Genomic DNA, 21,055 nt, shown 5'->3' on the forward strand with positions numbered 1-21,055 from the left:
ATTATGTTTATCCTCCACTATATAATGATGAGAAATGACTCTTCTCTCACAACGTACCAATATCTGTGCTCTCACTATTAGTTAGAGATCTATAATCTGTAATTCTACGAAGTCGAAGATCGAACTTTAACACGCATAGAATTGTTATGGTATGCGGTATGATTTAATTTTTAGTTGATTCATTCTGCATGTTGGAGATCCTTATGGTGTAGTCTGCATTCCATAGAGTATTTTGTAGTACTGTGATTTAGTTTGATTTTAACAACTCAATATGCTTTAATTTTTGCTAATAAGGTTTCAAGTAGCTAGGCCAATTTTGCCATGGGCGTATCACGTATGTAAAATTACAATTTTCAGAGTGATTATAGTGAACAATCAAATGTTTTCTATAATTATATATTTTAATCACATTACTTTGATTGGTAATTTCTAGGGCTTGGGTAAGTGTTTTTCTTTAGGAATATGTATACTCACGTATCAATACTATTAATAAAAGTAAAATCATTTATCGAGAAAAGAAAATGATATTACTAATTGACTGAAAATTATTTAAAAACTTTAATAGTTAATTATACTTTCCTTTTGAAAACTCTAAGTTATTTAAACTTTAAAAAAATTAATTGAACATGGGTTGTCAGATTTTTATAATAATCAAAATTAATTCATTCAAATATGGAGGAGGAAGATAAAACTAAATGCAATATGGGGAAAATGAATATACTTAAAGTATAAAAGTATAATTACACATATATTAGTGTAATTGACTAATAATAATTGCCTAATAATTATTATGATAATTAAGTTAAGCATTGGTCGTTGAATTTATTTTTATAATAATTACAATTAATTTATTTCTCGTTTTCTCATATTTATTTTAGTAATAATATAATTATATAAGTCATAATATAATTATATAAGTCATATTACTTATAGATTTTTTAAGATAGTTTTAGACAAACAAGTCATATATTATTCGATTAATTGAGTAATATTTTTGTACTAATCTTATAATTAAATAAATGTACACGTTCAATATTAGAATTTTTTATAATTTCATCTTTATTTTTATTATCTCAATATATAATAAAAAAAATTTATCCACGCCCGGGTAATTGGACAATTATTTGTTCTAATTCAAAGGAAAACATCATAAAACATAATCGATCCAATCAATTTCATCAATTGCGCTATATAATATTCGATGTTATATTATATATAATTGTATATTGATCCAAATATTTTTTAAATATTATAACAAATCCATTCCGTGCAACGCACGGGCGAAAATACTAGTTTATTTTTAATAATATAAAGTTTATGTTTAAGTATATAAATAAAATCGTTTTAAAAAAAGTATATAAATAAAATATACAAAATATTAAATTTGAACAAAATAAATGACATAAAAGGAATTAGCAAATAAAATAGGGACAAAATAGGAAACAAATTGCTGCACCAAAAATGGCAAAATTTTGCCGCAATCCCGCGTTCCTTTAGCATTTTGCCGTGTTAGTTGGAGATGGCCACGCCGCTTCTCTCTCGCTCGCCTTCTTTTCCACCTGCCCACACTATCTCCGTAAATCCTCTTTTCGTACTGAATACACATATCCTATAACGTCAATCTCAGCCCCATAGCAGAAGGAAAAGAGAAAGAAGAAAGGGAAAAGAAGCTTCGTGAAATAGAAAGAAAGGTCTAATTTTTTGCGGCGTGTATAGGTTTACTAATGGCGGGTGGGTATAGAGCGGATGATGACTACAAGTACTTGTTCAAGGTGGTGTTGATAGGGGACTCTGGTGTGGGAAAATCGAATCTGTTTTCTCGATTTACCCGCAATGAGTTCAGCCTCAACCCAAAGTCAACCATTGGCATCGACCTCGCCTCTCGCAAGCTACGTGTCCATGGCCAACTAGTCAAGGCTCAGATTTGGGATACCGCCGGCCAAGAAAGGTATAATTCCTTTGCTGTTTGATGAGATAATAAATAAAGATGGGAGATTGAGTTACTGTTTGATTATGTACAATTTTACACTTCATTATGGCTTTGAGATTGCTAGGGGTTTTGGATTGGGAGTTGTAAATGATTAACAAAGTTTCTTCCTTTGGTACTTGATGAGATTGTCTAATCATTATGTGCAGTTTAGCTGTGAGTAGTGCTTTTGAATTGGCAGTGATTAGTAATCCACAATAGTAGAGTTTCCACCATTGCTATATCTTTACCTTGTTTATTGTAACATATATTGGAGGCAAGCGCCCCACAGACAGCTTAGTTGGTTCCTTTTTGGGTGGTAAATTATGACCAAGGACATATGATCGGGTCTTGGTAGTCTCAATGTGGGAGTTATACCCCATATGTGGGCTCCTTCTCTAACCCGGCACTAGTCTTTCCACATAATGGGTCTCCAAATCATCGTGAATTACCCCTCCACTATCCTATTGATAACCCGGCACTAAGCACTAGTCTTCATACTTTATTTATTACTAAACTTGCAACTTGGATCTTAGTCTTCATACTTTATTTATTACTAAACTTGCAACTTGGATTATGCCTTATTGCCCATGATTTAAAATTCGTTTTGAAGTTAGGAATCTTAAATACTAATTTCAAATACTTATATTTGTATCATAGTGAGGATATATAGATTGTAAATGGCGACTAGATTGCTTGTTCATTCCCCTTCTGTTGTGTGTTGAAGATACCGAGACATGACAAGTGCATTCTACCGAGGAGCTGTTGGTGCATTGCTTGTATATGATGTTACCCGCCATGTTACATTTGAAAATGTAGAGAGGTTGCTAAAAGAGCTACGGGATCACACACATCAAGATATTGTCATAATGTTGGTGGGAAACAAGGTAGACTTACGTCACTTACGTTCTGTTTCTACCGAGGATGCAAAGGCCTTTGCTGAGAAGGAGGGCACCTACTTTATGGAGATATCAACTCTCGAGTCATTGAATGTTGAGAACGCCTTCACGGAACTACTCACCCAGATATATTGTTTCTACGGAGGATGCAAAGGCCTTTGCTGAGAAGGAGGGCACCTACTTTATGGAGACATCAACTCTCGAGTCATTGAATGTTGAGAACGCCTTCACGGAACTACTCACCCAGATACACGATGCCGGTTATTAATGTAGGGGTAAGTGGAAGGTTTAGTCATTAATGTCTAATTGGAGTGCAATATGGATGATGCATTATAGTACTTGCAAGAAAAAACTGATAGATTTTAGTAGATTTATAATGTAGATTACTCGGGTGGCATTTGTGGATGGTGTTCTTTTGGGAAAGTGCTATAACTTCAATTCAAGTCCCAACTTTTAGATGTAAATTGAATTTGTTGGTGATTCGTTAATTAAAACTTGGATTCCTTTCCTATGGGAAGAGCTTTGTTAATAATGAAGTAAGCTGAGTTTTTGGAATTTGTGGATTGGACTTTGAATGCATAAAGAAAAGTTCTGTATTTGGTGGTTTGGTAATTTGTATATAAGATAAAAGTCTAGAAGAGTTGACTCGCTTGAGGTCCCAACAAGAAGAAGATTGCTCACAAATTAAGTTACCTGTAAAAATTTACATTTTTGCAATCCCTTTTATTGGGTGAGTCAGCCCGCCAAGGATCGAACCCTTGACCTATGGTTAAGAACGAATGAGTCTCTTTCATTCAACCACACCCTCCAGTTTTACGTGGATCTTAGTAAGGAAAGAAGAATGGAATCATCCCAAATGGGATGAAGGGTGAGAAATTACCATTAGGATCCTATTTCTAACCGTCCACTAACAGAATTAGGATCCTATTTCTAACCCCGTCCACTAACAGAATTTTTAACAAAAGATTAAATTAGGTAAAATCATCAAAGTCGAGGATTAAATTGAGCACAAAAAGTCATTTATGACTAAATTAAGTAAAACCACTATAGTCGATGATTATATTGGATATTAACTCTTTAATGTTGCATTACTGCTTGTTCTCTGGTCTTTCTTTGTGGCTCTTCCTACATTATTTATTACTGAACTTGCAACTTGGATTATTCCTAATTGCTTATACAAAGTTCTTGAACATTTCATTATTATAGGAATGATTTAGAATTTGAAATGCCTGATATTTGTATCATAATGAGATATATAGACTGTAAATGGCGATTGGATTGCTTGTTCTTTCCCCTTTTGTTGTGTGTTGAAGTTACCAAGGCTTCACAAGTGCATTCTACGAGGAGCTGTTGGTGCATTGCTTGTATGATGTTACCTGCCATGTCACATTTGAAAATGTAGAGAGGTGGTTAAAAGAGCTACGGGATCACAGAGATCAAAATATGTCATAATGTTACGTCACTTACGTGCTGTTTCTACTGAGGATGCAAAGGCCTTTGTTGAGAAGGAGGGAACCTACTTTATGGAGACATCAGCTCTCTAGTCATTGAATGTTGAGATCGCCTTTACGGATGTACTCATGCATATACTTCGAGGCAAGGATATATGCATTTCGTGTTTTAGCCCTTTGTAAAATTGTACCCTAAACCCTAAACCCTAAACCCTAAACCCTTGCCAAAGGGGGAAACCATAAACCTTGGAGGTAAGGATGTACTCTCCGCTAAACTAACGAGTAATAGCAGATCCGATCCCTTTGCAATGATCCATCATTGCCTTTTGCCCTTCTTCCTCAGCTCACTACAATCTAGATTATGTATCTATCTGATCTAGCTTTTCATGATTCCGTGTTTTAGCCCTTTGTAAAATTTAGCCTGAACTCAGTAAATAATTGCAGCATAGTCTCTTATCCTTTCTTTTTTCTTATTTGGTGTCTGTGGTCTGCCTTTCTGGCGTGCTTGTGTTTTGCTCTGAGCATAACGTTTTATTTGTTCGCTGGCCAGTGAACTGTGTTGAATTTTTTTTATATAGCTTGTGTAGGAGGATATTATTCAATAGGGAAATCCCAATTCTTCTGGGTGGCAAATAAATAGAGCTATCGAAACGGGCCAGCGGGGCGGGCTAAAAAGCCCGCCAAAATACGGGCCTAAGAAATGCTAGCCTGCCCCGCCTTGCCTTAAGCCCGCGGGTCTTGGCGGGGGCCTGCCAAATTTAAAAAATTTTAAATTTAATATAAAAAGATTAATAAGTGTATACTAAAATAATTTGAATAGTTTAAACATATATTAATACATGTGTAATTTGTTAAACACAATAATAAGTAATAACTAATAATTAAATAATTAGTTAATATCACAAATGGTCCTCTGACTATTGGGGTAGTACTCCTTTTAGTACTCGACTTTCAATTCGACCACAAATGGTCCTCTGACTTTCATTTTTGACCACAAATAGTCCTTTTGTTAAAATTTCTGTTAAATAGGTGTTAAATCTAGGGGTATTATCGTCAAATTGATATATATAATGTTCATAAAATAAAAATGTTTATAATTTTTCACCAACAAGCATAATTGAAACAATTAACAAATATAAATACTCATAAATAAAAAGACAATACACTTTATTCTCGTAATTATGTGTACAAAATTAAGATTTAATATTAGAGCTATCTATTTTAATTTAACCAACAGACTAAAATGGAAGATTTTTTTAAAAAAATCTTGCTTTCATCATTTTCATGGTTGTTCATACATGGTCGATTAATAATTTTCACTTTTCATTAATCGATCAAACATTTTGTTTGGGACATAACTGAAAGCTGCTACCGTTGAATTAATATAATTAATCAAGTACAAATTGCGAACATTAATCATGGATTTTTATTTAATTTGTTCATTTATATAAGTTCTCACGTCCATTTTATTTTTATATTTATTAACTTAATGTTTATTAATGTTTGAAATTAATTATGTTGTCATATAATTCTAAAAAAGAATTAATCATAATAATATTAATCATAATAATATTAATCAATTTGACGATATTACCCCTAGATTTAACACCTATTTAACAGAAATTTTAACAGAGGACTATTTGTGGTCAAAAATGAAAGTCAGAGGACCATTTGTGGTCGAATTGAAAGTCGAGGACTAAAAGAAGTACTACCCCAATAGTCAGAGGACCATTTGTGGTATTAACTCTTAAATAATCACATATGTTAATTCATAATTCAATAAAAAATCATCGCTCCTCTTCAATCACTGCAATATGGTGCTGGAAAATGTTAAGAGAGATGTGGACTAATGTTATAATTCACTATTAATCTTGCTATTGCTGCTATGTGTATTGTTCTTAGTTTAAAAAATTTGTCAGGGTTTCAAATTTGTCAGGATTTCTGTTAGATTTGTGAGGGAGATTTTGTAATAATGCTTAAGTGAACCAATGGGAAAAAATAACAAATCATTTATAATATTAATTTTTTAAACTTGATTTTATATTTATGTATATATTGTGCTGATTTCTTGATTTTGAGTTAATGGTAAACCAAAATACTGTACAATGTACTAATTACTACTCCGTAATACATTTTTTCAATATAAATAAATAAGATAACTATATAAAAGGGTATGTATATTCACACACACTAATGTTAATAATATAATCAAGTTGACAAGACAAATTTAATGTTGTAAATTTACAATTGCAACATTTATTAATTTTAATATTTTTATTATTATACATTTGGCAGGCACCCGCCGGCCCGCCAAGCCCGCGGGTTAGGTGGGGGCGGGCTAAAAAGCCTGCCAAAATACGGGCCTAAAATATCAAAGCCCGCCCCGCCTTTTTCGCGGAGCGGGACGGGCTAGCCCGACAGGCTTAGCCCGTTTTGACGGCTCTACAAATAAACATTGTGTTTTCTTTGTTCCCCTATGATTACATGTTACATGTACATTTTTTTTGGGTATTGCTAGCGAGTTCTGACTAATGTAAACTTCAGTTAATGTAAGATTTAATATTGGAATATTCTTTCAATGGTCTTGTTTACCAATTGCAATTAGGGTGTGTTTGGAAACCCGGAAAATGATTTCTGGAAATCATTTTCCGGGTTTTTGGTGTTTGGGAAGAAGGGGGAAAATAGAGTCAATAGAAATGAACTTCTTGGTCAATGGAAAATAAGCCCAATTTTATGGAAAATGACTTCACCTTTTTTTTGGGGGAAGTCATTTTCCAAAGTTTGCTTCTTCCATCTCCTTAGGCCTCCTAAATGCTTTAACTTCTTCATCTTCATCCCATCTTCTTGATATCTTCAACTTTTTCTTTTTGTTTTTAAGTAATAATTTATTTTTTTATTATGAGATAGATATTATGAGTTTTATTTTTTTTTATTTGACATCTGAAACCAGTCGGCCACTTTTATTTTTTATTATTATTTTTATTTTTTTATGAGATAAATATTATTTTGTTGTGATTTTTTGTGATTATTTTATTTTTTAGATTGTATATTTGTTATAAATGTTGTTACATTTAAACAAATTAATTAAAATATTCAATTATATAATTCTGTTCATTTTCCTACCCATTTTCTGGAAAATGAGCTAAACACACCAACACATTTTTCTGTTCTGCAGCCAAACACAAGAAAGGAAAATATTTTCTGAAAAATGACTCATTTTAATCATTTTCTGGAAACCATTTTCCTCCTTTCCAAACACACCCTTACTTGAACGTGTACACTAGAGAAGTAAAACGCACTATAAAGATCCCTCTTTCACAGACTTAACTAAGAATGTGTTTGTAAGAATTAAATTTATGACCTTTTGATGACACGAGAATTATGTTTTGTCCATTCGACTCTTTCGGGAGAATGATCTTGTTTTTTCAATGGGAAATATGTGATGTGGTCTATATCAAATATGAATAGGGAGTATTCTGATCTTTGTTTTATGAATTTTGTCCTTGTCCAGAAATCAAGTGAAATTGTAATCTCAAAATAAGTACAAATGACAAATTTCTTTTTCTTTATTGTGCTTCAAAATAATTTTATCAAAAACGTACTTTTTGTCATGCCATCATACATACAACAAACGACTCTTCATGATCAAAGAAGTAAATGTTCATACGTTATTTTCCTTAAAAGTTAGTATCAAAGATTATAATCTATAGTGAACATTTTTTTATATGGTATTAACTAATAAAACTAAGCAACAATACGAAATCCATTATCAGCTATTCCTTAATTACTATACTAAACACACCCTTCGCTCGCACAAAAAACGTTGTTAGTTTTTCATATTACCCTTCAAAGCATCCTTAACATTACACACCACTCTTCATGATCAAAGATGTAAATATATGTATCATAGATTATAACCTAACTATAAACAATGATGCTAGTCCATACTCATCCTTAAACCTTACTACCTTAGACAACAAGATCAAACACCTTTTTTCATATGCATCATCTCTAGCCTATGCTATAAGCTCATGACAGAAACAAATGCAAATTCAGAAGAACATCATCTCCGCCGCACTGCGCTCTCTTCTCTCTATGTATTCTCCGCTCAGAACAAACCTTTAACCTTCCAGAATAGGAGCGAAGATGAACGATTTGATGACAAAATCGTTTGAGTTATGTGGAGGTGAAGAAGTGGGCGATGAATGATTTCCAGTGTTGTGCCGAAGAGGAAGTGTTGTTGTTGTTTTATTATTATAATTATTTTTTTATAGTAGCAACCTATAGATTGTAGATAGTGCTCACAATTGCTTTCCAGTCAATTCAATTTAAGCTTTCTATCTGATGAACAAAAATATTCTGCAATGGTATTGATGTGGCTTTCATTGAAATCCAATCACATTGTATGTGTTGTTAACAACTAGCCGGGGAACGCTCACGGCAAGACCCAATGGGAATTTAAATCTTTTTTTGAACACAACCCGAATTTTAATCTAAAATTTTAATTTTATGATCATGTAATTTTATTGAGCACTATTGACTAAAAATGACTGTAATAATTAACTAATACTATTACATTATTTGGTTTAAGTTAGTATTGTCAATTTTTTCATACACGTTCTCATTAATAAAATACTGATAGGATCATTGCACTACTTTAAAAATAACATATAACATCCGACATATCAAGTCTGCGTTATTAAAATTGTCATTAAAATATTAAATAAATTTATAGTTGTATAAACTAACCGACATTGTTAATAATTATAGAATTATTTTACATTTTAAAAACAATATGACGTCGTTTTTTTTTTCTTATGACATCGATTTCTAAGAAAATTAATGTTGTATCTTTTACAAAATAATAATAGTAGTAGTAGTAATAGTAATAGTATTAATATTTTTATGACGTTGGTTTAGGAAAACCGACGTCATTTTAAATAACTCTTGTAAGAAAACGATGTCGGTTTCCTTAAAAAACTAACATCGTTTCCTTTTTAAAAAAATTAAAATTTCTAAACGACATCGATGTTTCCAAATAATTGAAGTCGTATCATTATTATTATAATTTTTAAATTAACGACAATTGGTTTACGTATAAAACCGACGTCGGTTGATACAACAATTTTTTTAAAAAAATGATTTGACCGTTGTTTTCTTCTTCTTCATTTTCTCTTCTTCTCCTCCTCCTCATCGCCATTGTCGTCTTCTTCTCTACTTCCTTTGCTTAAACCTAATAATAAGTTGAATTTAATTTATTCCCTTTTAATCAAATTCTTCATACAATGCTTCACGATCTCAGTCACAACGAATATATCGCTCATAATACTGATGTGTAGAACCTTTTAGATGAAATAAGAAAGGTTGTTAGTAGCTTCTTTGATCTTCTAACTTCACAATTTGCTTGAAGTCTTGATGTTATTCTTGTTTTCTATCATTCCTCCCGTTTTGTGTTTTGACATTCTGTCATATTACCCAAATGAACAAACTTTCTTCATTGCATTTACGAGTACCTATATCTTAAAATTCTTATTGTGCCATAATTGGATTATATTCATGTTTCATGATACAATTGATTGAGTTTTAGAGTCGTTTACTATTCATTTTTCATTAGAACTTCTATGGATAAAGAAATTATACATTAAAATTTCTATTTTAAAAAATTAGGGAAATACCACATCAATTTTTATAAAAATAAAAATAAAAAATCAACGTGGTATCATAGTTTAAATTTTTTTTTAAAAAAATAATATACGACATCGATTTTTAGGAAAAATCAACATTGTATAGTATTTTATATTTTTTAATAAAGAGATACGGCTCTAATTTTTTCCTAAAAAGTGGTGTCGTATATAATTTTTTAAAATTAAAAACAAAAAGATAAAAATTGACATCGTATCTCTTTTATAATTTTTAAAATGTTATGATGTCAATTTTTTAAAGTGACATCGACGTCTATTTCGGAAAATTGATGTCGTGTCATTTATTTACTACCACAACAAGATCTACTACAGAATATAACTGACGTTGTAAGTTAAAAATAATAGACTTTCAATGTGTTTTTTTGTGATAGTGTTGATATGTATTCACGATATAACAATTTTCTAAAATGAAAATGAAAGTAAAATTAACATACTGGTGCTATATATGTGCTAAGAAAGTTAGTTTTCAGGCGTTTAGTCGTTGTATACTTGGTAAAAAGGTCACAAATTTTACGGATTGTACATGTGTACATGCGTACATGTGTGGGCTATGACAACTTGTCAATTCTAAAGTCTAATTTAATTAACTTTACAAGTTTAAATCAAACATGTGCAGATTTTTTTTGTTGAAAACAAACATGTGCAGATTTAAATTAATTGAAAACTATAAAATTTTAATTATTATAATGTGTTATTAAACTTAAATTATATACGGAGTATTACATGAAAAAAATTACATTGCATAACATTTAAAAGATTAAATAAGAAAAAAAAAACAGTTGATTTGCATAAACCAACAATTTCGTGTTATTTTTTTTAAAAAATAAATATAAAACAATTTTGAGTTGGCGTGCGAAGCAAAACGTACCCGCTCAACATAGGCATGTTACCACACATCAATATTTTTTTTTATTCTGCCAAAAAAATTCATCTTGTAGAAAAAAAAATATTACAAAAACTTTACCTCCAATTGAGAAATAAATTTAAAAAAAAAAAAAAAAAAAAAACCTCTTCCAGACTAAAAGATGGCAGCGAGCTTCTCGTAGCCTGGTAAAGGCCATCGATCACTTGCGTTACCTTTGCACCGAGTATGAAAGAATTTGCAGAACTAACTGTAAGTCAAATATTTAAGCATACAGGACCTTAGGAACATATCATTTTCACATATACTTAATTAGTGTTTAAACAACATACCTGGCTCCATGGTTTTGCAGATGCTTCAATGGAGACTTGATTTCTCCCTCCAGACCTTGAGCTTTCCCTTAGCCTAAGAACTCTGATGGAGAGAGGATCTTAGTTTATTTTCAGAAGGTTGGGGAAAGGACCAGAGTCCCTGAGAAGTTGATAAAACCATCTCACAGTTCCATCAACATGAGATGGTTATCTGAGCAGTTGAAACTACTCCTTATATTATCCAACCAATAAAAGAATTATTATCATTATTAAATATAAATAAATATTTGTGAGCCATAGAAAAATAATAATGAATAATATAATAACAATGATAATTATTCTAACATTCTCCCACTTGGCTCATAAATCATAAACTTAATAATGAACATTCTCCCACTTGGCTCATAAATCATAAACTTAATAATGAACGTGAACATAATATGCATAGTATAAGCTAATTCCTTCATGAACGTGAACATAATATGCATAGTATAAGCTAATTCCTTCTTTACATTGGTCAGAACATAAGTTATCATTCAGTTAGAAACTAATAAGAATCATGGCGGTAATACGTCACTAATTTAACGCAATTCCTTCCATGTATCACAATATTAATTTCAAACTTAATAAGACTCATAATAATAATTTTCATGATGGTCCACGATAATGTCTTTGTCACAGACAAATCCTGTTCATATTGACATAAAACATTCATGTATATATACTTCAAAACTAAACAGGATACTTAATACAGGAACAAAATTATATTGAGCTCCAAGTATCAAAAATACCAAAAACACAAACCTTAATATAATGTTAACTGTTTTCAATAACGCCCATCCTCTCAACATGCTCATTAAAAGCCTTTGGTGGCAAGGCTTTAGTTAATGGGTCTGCAATCATTAATCTAGTGCTAATGTGTTCAATCGATACTCTTCGTTCCCGAACATCTTCTTTAACGGCAAGATACTTCAAATCAATATGTTTAGCACCACTTGTATACTTGTCGTTTTTAGAAAAGAAGACTGCTGCGGCATTATCACAATAAATTTTCAGCGGCTTGGCAATACTGTCGACAATTCCAAGTCCTGAAATAAAATTCCGCAACCACAATCCATGATTTGTGGCCATAAAACATGCCACAAACTCAGCTTCCATAGTGGATGCAGCAATGACAGTCTGCTTTGCACTTTTCCAAGAGATAGCCCCCTCGACTAAAAGGAACAGATATCCAAATGTGGACTTCCTTGTGTCCAAACACCCGGCAAAATCTGAATCCGTGTATCCTATCACCTCAAGGCGATCGGACCGCTTATAAGTAAGCATGTACTCCTTTGTGCCTTGTAAGTATCTCAATACCTTCTTTGCAGCCTTCCAGTGATCCATACCAGGATTACTTTGATATCTACCAAGCATCCCGACAGCAAAGCTAATGTCTGGTCGGGTATATATTTGAGCATACAACAAACTCCCAATGACAGATGCATAAGGAATATTTTCCATTTCCTTTCGCTCCAATTCATTCTTAGGGCATTGCATAAGACTGAACTTATCTCCCTTCTGAATTGGAGCAACAGATGCAGAGCACTTGTCCATTCTAAATCTTTCTAAGACTTTGTTAATATATGCTTTCTGAGACAATCCTAACACTCCTTGTGATCTATTTCGGAATATTTCAATTCCAATCACAAAGGATGCCTCACCTATATCTTTCATTTCAAAGTTCTTAGAAAGAAACATCTTGGTCTCATGCATTAAACCAAGATCATTAGTAGCAAGCAAAATATCATCGACATACAGAATCAAAAATATAAACTTGCTCCCACTGACCTTCAGATATATACACTGATCAACAGTGTTTTCCTTAAATCCAAAGGACATTACAGTATCATTAAACTTAAGATACCATTGTCGAGAAGCTTGTCTAAGTCCGTATATCGATCTGTTAAGTTTACACACCATGTGTTCCTTTCCTTCAACTGAAAAACCCTCAGGTTGGTTCATGTAAATTTCTTCTTCTAAATCCCCATTCAGAAAGGCTGTTTTCACATCCATTTGATGCAGCTCTAAGTCATAATGAGCTACTAGTGCCATAATTATTCTAAATGAATCTTTCTTTGAAGCTACTAGTGCCATAATTATTCTAAATGAATCTTTCTTTGAAACTACTAGTGCCATAATTATTCTAAATGAATCTTTCTTTGAAACAACTAGTGCCATAATTATTCTAAATGAATCTTTCTTTGAAACAGGTAGTGCCATAATTATTCTAAATGAATCTTTCTTTGAAACAGGTGAAAATGTTTCATTGAAATCAATATCTTTCTTTGAAACAGGTGAAAATGTTTCATTGAAATCAATATCATCTTTCTGAGTAAAACCTTTGGCAACAAGTTTGGCCTTGTACCGTTCGATATTGCCATTTGAGTCATGTTTGGTCTTAAAAACCCATTTACAGCCAACTGGCTTACAACCTTCAGGCAATTCAACAAGATCCCATACTTCATTATGTTCCATTGATTTTAACTCATCTTTCATGGCTTCGACCCATTTAGAAGAATTAGGACTATTTATAGCCTGTGAAAATGAAACTGGATCTTTATCGATTCCAATATCGAAATCTGATTCTTGAAGATAAACCATATAATCATCAGATATAACAGATCTCCTTTGTCTTTGAGATCTTCTTAATACTACTTCTATAGGAATATCATTCGTGGGTTCACTGACAACTTCATCATGGAGTGGTTGATCATTAATTTGTTGTTCAGGTAAGTCAGTAGATTGTTCATTCGTTGTAGGATGAACAATCTGAGTAACTCCAGGTAAAGTAATTTGACGCACATGAACAACAAATTGAGAAGAAGTTATCGGAGAATCTTGCACCGTAACTTCTTTAAGTTCCACTTTTCGTGGTTCATCACTCCCACTTATGTTATCATTCTCAATGAATTTGGCATTTCCAGTTTCAACAATTCTTGTAGTATGGCTAGGACAATAAAATCTATACCCTTTAGATTTATCTGGATAACCAATGAAAAATCCACTAGTTGTTCTTGAGTCCAGTTTCTTTTCATGTGGATTATAAATGCGTATCTCCGTCGGGCATCCCCGAACATGAAGGTGCCTTAAACTGGGTTTCCTTCCAGTCCACAGTTCAAAAGGTGTTTTTGAAACTGCCTTGCTAGGAACCCTGTTTAATAAATAGACGGCGGTTTTTAAAGCATATGTCCACAATGACAAGGGTAAAGAAGAATAACTCATCATGCTCTGATACCAAATGTAAGTCAAATGTTTAAGCATACAGGATCTTAGGAACATATCATTTTCACATATACTTAATTAGCGTTTAAACAACATACCTGGCTCCATGGTTTTGCAGATGCTTCAATGGAGACTTGATTTCTCCCTCCAGACCTTGAGCTTTCCCTTAGCCTAAGAACTCTGATGGAGAGAGGATCTTAGTTTATTTTCAGAAGGTTGGGGAGAGGACCATAGTCCCTGAGAAGTTGATAAAACCATCTCACAGTTCCATCAACGTGAGATGGTTATCTGAGCAGTTGAAACTACTCCTTATATTATCCAACCAATAAAAGAATTATTATCCTTATTAAATATAAATAAATATTTATGAGCCATAGAAAAATAATAATGAATAATATAATAACAATGATAATTATTCTAACACTAACGTTTGATACAACATCAATGCTCTTCTCTGATTTCTTTGTGTTTTTTTCCAGCTGCCTGTATGAATTGGGAATTGGCAGAGTCTGGAACGCACTTCATTACAACAATAATCAACTTTGTTGAACTTGTCCCTACTTTCTCAACTGCTTCCATAGATGTCCTTTGCACAGAGCTGTGACAACCTTGGTCTAACACATTCAGCTTTGGAAACTTTTTCTTTTTTAAATCATTGTATCTAACATGAGAAAAATGTTTTAACTGTTGTGTTATCTTGTTATCATTTCTCATCAAGTTACAGCATCATCTTGGTTGAATGATCTTCATGATCATGTTGAGTCTAATAGAGTTTTAAAAGTCATTTATGCCTCTGACACTATACTTAGCCCATCTATAGCTATGGCTAAAGCAAGAGTAGCTGGTGCGGGTGAACTTCTGTGGCCAATCTTCAGCAGTACGCAGGTAAGAGGCTGTTAGACATGTATGCCCTAAGAACCAACATTTATTGTTTTGGGCATTGATGTCTTATTAAATAAATATAATAAACAAATGTTTTATTTATTTTATTTTAGCTTAATTAATATTTGATATTATTCCATACAATCTTCTTAATTCTTCATTCTTAAGAGTTAAAGAATATGAGTGATGAAGAATTAATAAATGAAGTATTGTAAAAATGTTCCTAGTCATAGGAATTCTAATTGGGCATTAAAATTTGGATAAAGACTAGCACATTGTCCTTCTTATGGTGAGTTTCATGCCATTCTGTATGAGATACAGAGAGTGGACATGTGGATGATTGTAAGAGAACAAGTTATTGAATAATGACTGACTACAACGTACCTCATGGTGTTTACCTACGTGTCATCAATATGTTGTATGTTACAAGCATTAATCATTTGACTTGAGACGACATGGTTGTCTCAGCTCGTACATATGGTGGACTAGTTTTTGCCAGTATGCGTCTTTTGTTCCTTATAGACTATAAGTGTACTTGGTGGCCTAGTTTAGTATTGTACGAAGACATGTGTGCGTTCAATTGAGGATCCACCGCCTTGAGGTAACAATGAGAATCTTTGGCCAGAGTATAATGAAGTTGGACTTCAAGTTAAGAATATTGAATAGACATATTGACCAGGTTTATGGGTTTGACCATGACCTTTACCTGGTTCGGAATAAGTGTTGTGTGGAAGGAATGTTGCATGATATTTGTAACGGAAAGATTCATTATAATATATTTAAATATATTCATTGTCAACTAGGTAGTCATGACCTACGGCTAGGTGTCACTCATGACTTAAGAGTTATTTAATAATGAGTTAGTTATTAAATGTTAGTCGTTGCTAGTTTGACTATGAACCTAGAAAGTCACACCTTAATGGTTCGTGGTAATGCTTAGAACTTTAAAAGAAAATTGATAAAGAGTTATCAATATTGAATTAATACATTAATAACTGATTAATGAATTAATTAAATATTTGGTAGTTTTGGGCTTTTAAATGCTAGTACCTTTGGGCTCAAACCAGGTTATATATACAAGCCTTACCCTTTTTTAAAGTAGGGAAGTGGAAAAGAGATTTGTCAGTTTCTTGCTTGCCCGGCCAGTTGACGGACGGCTTAGAGACCGTACAATTGGAAGGTTTTGGATATACATCTGTCAAAGCATGCTTCAAAGGTGAATTTTTCTAACAATGGCATCAAGAGCCAGGCTTTTTCTAATTATTTTATGTTTAGATTAATTTACGGTTTTTGTTTTTGATTTATAATTCTTGGTTAATTAGTTAATATAATAATTTGTTTGTTATATTATATTTTTATCATATAATAATATATAAGATATATTTTTATTATAATAATATATATCTATACTTCTATACTATACTATATATAAAAGCAATATCCTCCAAAATTTTCCTGCCCACACGTAAGGGTATTTTAGTAATATGGTAATTATTATTATTATGATAGAATAATATTAATTATTGGTTGTAATTCGTTATTAGTAATTATGGTAATGGTAATTAGTAATTATGATAATTATTATGATATAGATGTTACTTTATCCAATTTGATCCATTTTACATTTTAATATAATATTTATAATTCATATTAGTATGATAGTGCAAAATAATAAAGTCAATTTTATAATATATGTAGTGTAATTTTAATTTGTTAGCTTTACATGATGTAGATGTGACTTATTATATTATTCCAAATTTATTCAGTATAGAATGTCGCATTTCAAATTATGGAGGTTAATAATTTAGAATGCACGGAGAATTAAAAATTTCATTTAGAATTAATAATTAAAAATATTAAGTAATTAATTATACTTTTCTTTTGAAAAATTAACAAATTTATAATTCTCACCATTTCTACCTATAAATACAATGGATTGTTGATTTTGAAAATCACAATTTTTTAATTTGCACTGCCTGTCTCTTCTTCCCGTTTTCTGTGAAATCATATCTTGGCGGCTCTCTCATTTTCTTCTTCCACCGCCCTATAAATAGAATCGATTGGTGTTGCATCCATTATAATATTGATTACAATATCACTTTACAATATCGATTTTATGTAGACCTGGCAATTCGTGTATACGGGTTCGTTAACGGGTCGACACGATAACGACACGAACACGATAAGGCTAAACACGGACACGACACGTTAAGGTAAACGGGTTCAAAATTTTAACACGAACACGATTTGTTAACGGGTTAAGTGGATTGACACGAATACACGATAGACACGTTTTGTTAACAGCTTTCGATTCGTGTCGACACGATATGACACGAAACCCGCTAAACCTATTAATATATTTAAAAAACTAAAATTTAAAGTTAAATCATATAAAAAAGAAATAAAACCTACAATTCAATCCATTAAACAAACTAAAAAAATATTCAATTTATAACATTCATACAATAATAAAATAACATTCAAAGCTCATAATTAAAAAAGTTCATACTAGTTTTTCGAATAAAATTGAAAATAATAAAAATTCAAATTTTAGATTTTTGAACATCAATAATTGTAGGATCTTGGCCTAATTTTATGATAATAATTATTTGTTGTAGCACAAGATTGCTTTTGTTTTAATACTTTGATGTTAGTCTCAATGTTTATACTTCAATTTATGTATGTGTATGAAATATTTGTCGTAGTATGAACACATGGTGTTGCTGGAGTTGCTAAACAAGAGTCATCTAGAGCCGGAGAAGAAGATATGCAAAGGAGTCGGTGTTGACCGGTGATGTTTTTGGAAATCAATAAAAGAATAGCACACTTTTTAATTGTAAAATCCAATGTTTCCTTAAAACATTTTTGTATTTGCTTTTGAAGTAATTATTAAATTTTATATCATTTTACCTTACGATATTGTATCGCATATATATATATATATATATATATATATATATATATATATATTATAATGTTTAATAATTGTCAATTTGTATAAGACAATAAAAACTAATACTTAATTATTAAGTCAATTATAAAATCTTTTGTACTATATATAGACACATTATTTTTTATTATTTCGATTTAATAATATTATATCTTATTTATAAAAATTTAAAGTAATACTTTTAGTACTACGGATGTGACTAGGATCATCTTAATTATTAAAGATATATTTATTTATTTATACTTAAGGTATAATATTATAAGAACGTACAAAATAAATTATTTTTCCTATTTTTTGTTTAATTTCTATGATAATTTTATACTACTTTCTCTCTCTATATTTTTATACTTAAACAATAAAAGTATAACACAATAATTGTTTTTACAAACATAATTACACAATATTAGTTTAATTGACTAATATAAATTATGGTAACTATAGTAATAATTACCATAATAATAGTATAATTATAATTATAGTAATAAATATTATATATATATATATATATATATATATATATATATATATATATATATATAAAATACTTAAGGTATAATACTATGAGAACAAAATAAATTATCATTCTTATTCTCCTATCTAATTACTAGGGTAATCTCTCTCTATATATATTTTATACTTAAAGTATAAAATTATAATTGTACAATATTAATATAATTACTTAATAATTATTATGGTAACTAAAAAGTTAATTACACATATATTAGTATAATTGACTAATAATTGTTATGATAATTAAGCTAATAATTATACAAATATTAATATAATTATAACTAAACATGAGTCGTTAGATTTTTATTATATATATATATATATATATATATATATACACACAAAATTAAGAAATTAATTGCACATATATTAGTATAATTGACTAATAATTGTTATGGTAATTAAGCTAATAATTACATAGATATTACTATAATTACAATTAAACATGGGTGTTGGATTGTATTTTATAATTACAATTAATTTTTGGATTTTATATGTGTGTGTGAGAGAGAGAGAGAGAGCGAGAGAGAGAGAGAACAAAATAAACAATCATTCATATTCTTCTGTGTAATTTCTATGGTAATCTCAATGTATATTTTTATACTTAAGGTATAAAAGTGTACAATATTAATTTAATTATTCGATAATTATTATCGTAATTAAAAAATTAATTACATATATATTAGTATAATTAACTAATAATTATTATGCTAATTAAGTTAATAAATACATGCATTTTAGTATAGATTAAGCTAAATATGGATTGTTGTATTTTTGTTGTTGAGTACTACTGACTCTGTTACAATGTAGTATCTGTTCATAGCTACTTTCTCAACATACTGAAGCACAAAGAATTAACAATCGCCTCCACTAAGGCTCGAACCCACATAGGTTTTTTCAAGATAATTACAATTAAATTATTTCTCTTTTTAACCATATTTATTTTAGTAATAATATAATTACACATAGATTTTTTCAAGATAATTGCAGACAAACAAGTCATATATTGTTCAATTAATTGGGTGATACTTTGCATTAATCTTATAATCAAATAAATGTGCACTTTCAAATATATACTAGTCATATATTGTTTATAATTTTATTTTTTATTTTATTATCTAATTATATAATTAAAAAAATTGTGCATCGAGTAAATTGAGAGAAGAGTGAAATTGATTTTTCAGATTCAATGAGGGGGAACGGTCATGGTAGAGGTGGGTAAATTATGCTATAGACTAGGGTCCACATTGCAAGGTAGACTCGGGTCCATGTTCATAATTTTAGTACTCTATGTTTACAATTTAAAAAAAAATAAATGTATTTTTTAAATGTTAATAAATAAATTAGCTTATCCAATGTAGTTTTTATTTTTTATTTTTATTCCAAGCTATACAGTGTTCATTCGATTACCATATTATTTGCAAACATCATTATTTTACTCTAACAAGACTAACTATAACACGCTAAAAAATTAACCAAATTAATTACACAGATAAACCCTAAGGATAAATAAAGTATAACCTAAAGAGCCAAAATTTGACATGTTTAGGTAGAATTATATCTCTTAATACATTATACAGCCCAACTGTTAGACAAAAACACACAACAAATAAAGCATGCCCACAAATCAAACATTCATGAAATAATTTTAATTTATACACTTAAAAAAAAATAGAGCTAATCTATACATACCTGCTTTAGAAATATCTTATAATTCATGAAATACTAAGGTACTGAATATTTTACTCCAGTAATTTTGAAATAAAACACTAAAAAGTTATAATTCTAGATAATTTAATTCATTAGTGATGTAAATTAAAATAAGTATAAAAATTTACAATAACAATATATAATATACTATCAATGTCGTCTACAAAAAGCTTTTCAATAATGTGTAATTCAAAATAGTTACATTGATATACTATTATTTTTTCTTTTTATACAAAGATGACAAAATTGCTATATATTTACATAGAAAATATATCATTCATATAAATAATTTCTATAACTGAGTTGATGGACAACGAGATAATTAGTACAATTAAATCTTGTAGGGTTCTAGGCTTAAAATATGTATAAATAGACTCTCCATACACGGAGAAGGGACAAGTAATTCTGAGCAATACAATACATATATTCTCTCATATATTTTTCCTATATTTTCGCTATTCTAACAGGTAGTGTTGGTCTGCCTTTAACTACCCAAAAGTTATAAAACCAACCGTTACATTTTAAAAAATGATTTTTATGGTAGTAAT

At 30.5% G+C, this 21,055-nt stretch overlaps 1 protein-coding gene across 1 annotated transcript; it reads left to right on the top strand.

Moving 5' to 3' along the window:
- Nucleotides 1–1,537: 1,537 nt before the first annotated feature.
- LOC116021735 (ras-related protein Rab11B-like) lies at nt 1,538–3,420 on the top strand. The gene is made up of 2 exons (XM_031262204.1): nt 1,538–1,948; nt 2,694–3,420. Exons 1-2 carry the CDS (start codon nt 1,725–1,727, stop codon nt 3,028–3,030), a joined length of 561 nt encoding a protein of 186 aa, XP_031118064.1. The 5' UTR covers nt 1,538–1,724; the 3' UTR covers nt 3,031–3,420.
- Nucleotides 3,421–21,055: the final 17,635 nt, after the last annotated feature.

The sequence above is a fragment of the Ipomoea triloba genome, chromosome 6, assembly GCF_003576645.1.
Source record: "Ipomoea triloba cultivar NCNSP0323 chromosome 6, ASM357664v1".
Taxonomy (NCBI): Eukaryota; Viridiplantae; Streptophyta; class Magnoliopsida; order Solanales; family Convolvulaceae; genus Ipomoea; species Ipomoea triloba.

Bases quoted from the DNA above. Each gene is read 5' to 3' on its own strand.
- LOC116021735 (XM_031262204.1), top strand. From the start codon at position 1,725: ATGGCGGGTGGGTATAGAGCGGATGATGACTACAAGTACTTGTTCAAG. The intron at 1,949-2,693 runs GTATAATTCCTT...TGTGTGTTGAAG, and splicing joins GATACCGCCGGCCAAGAAAG to ATACCGAGACATGACAAGTG.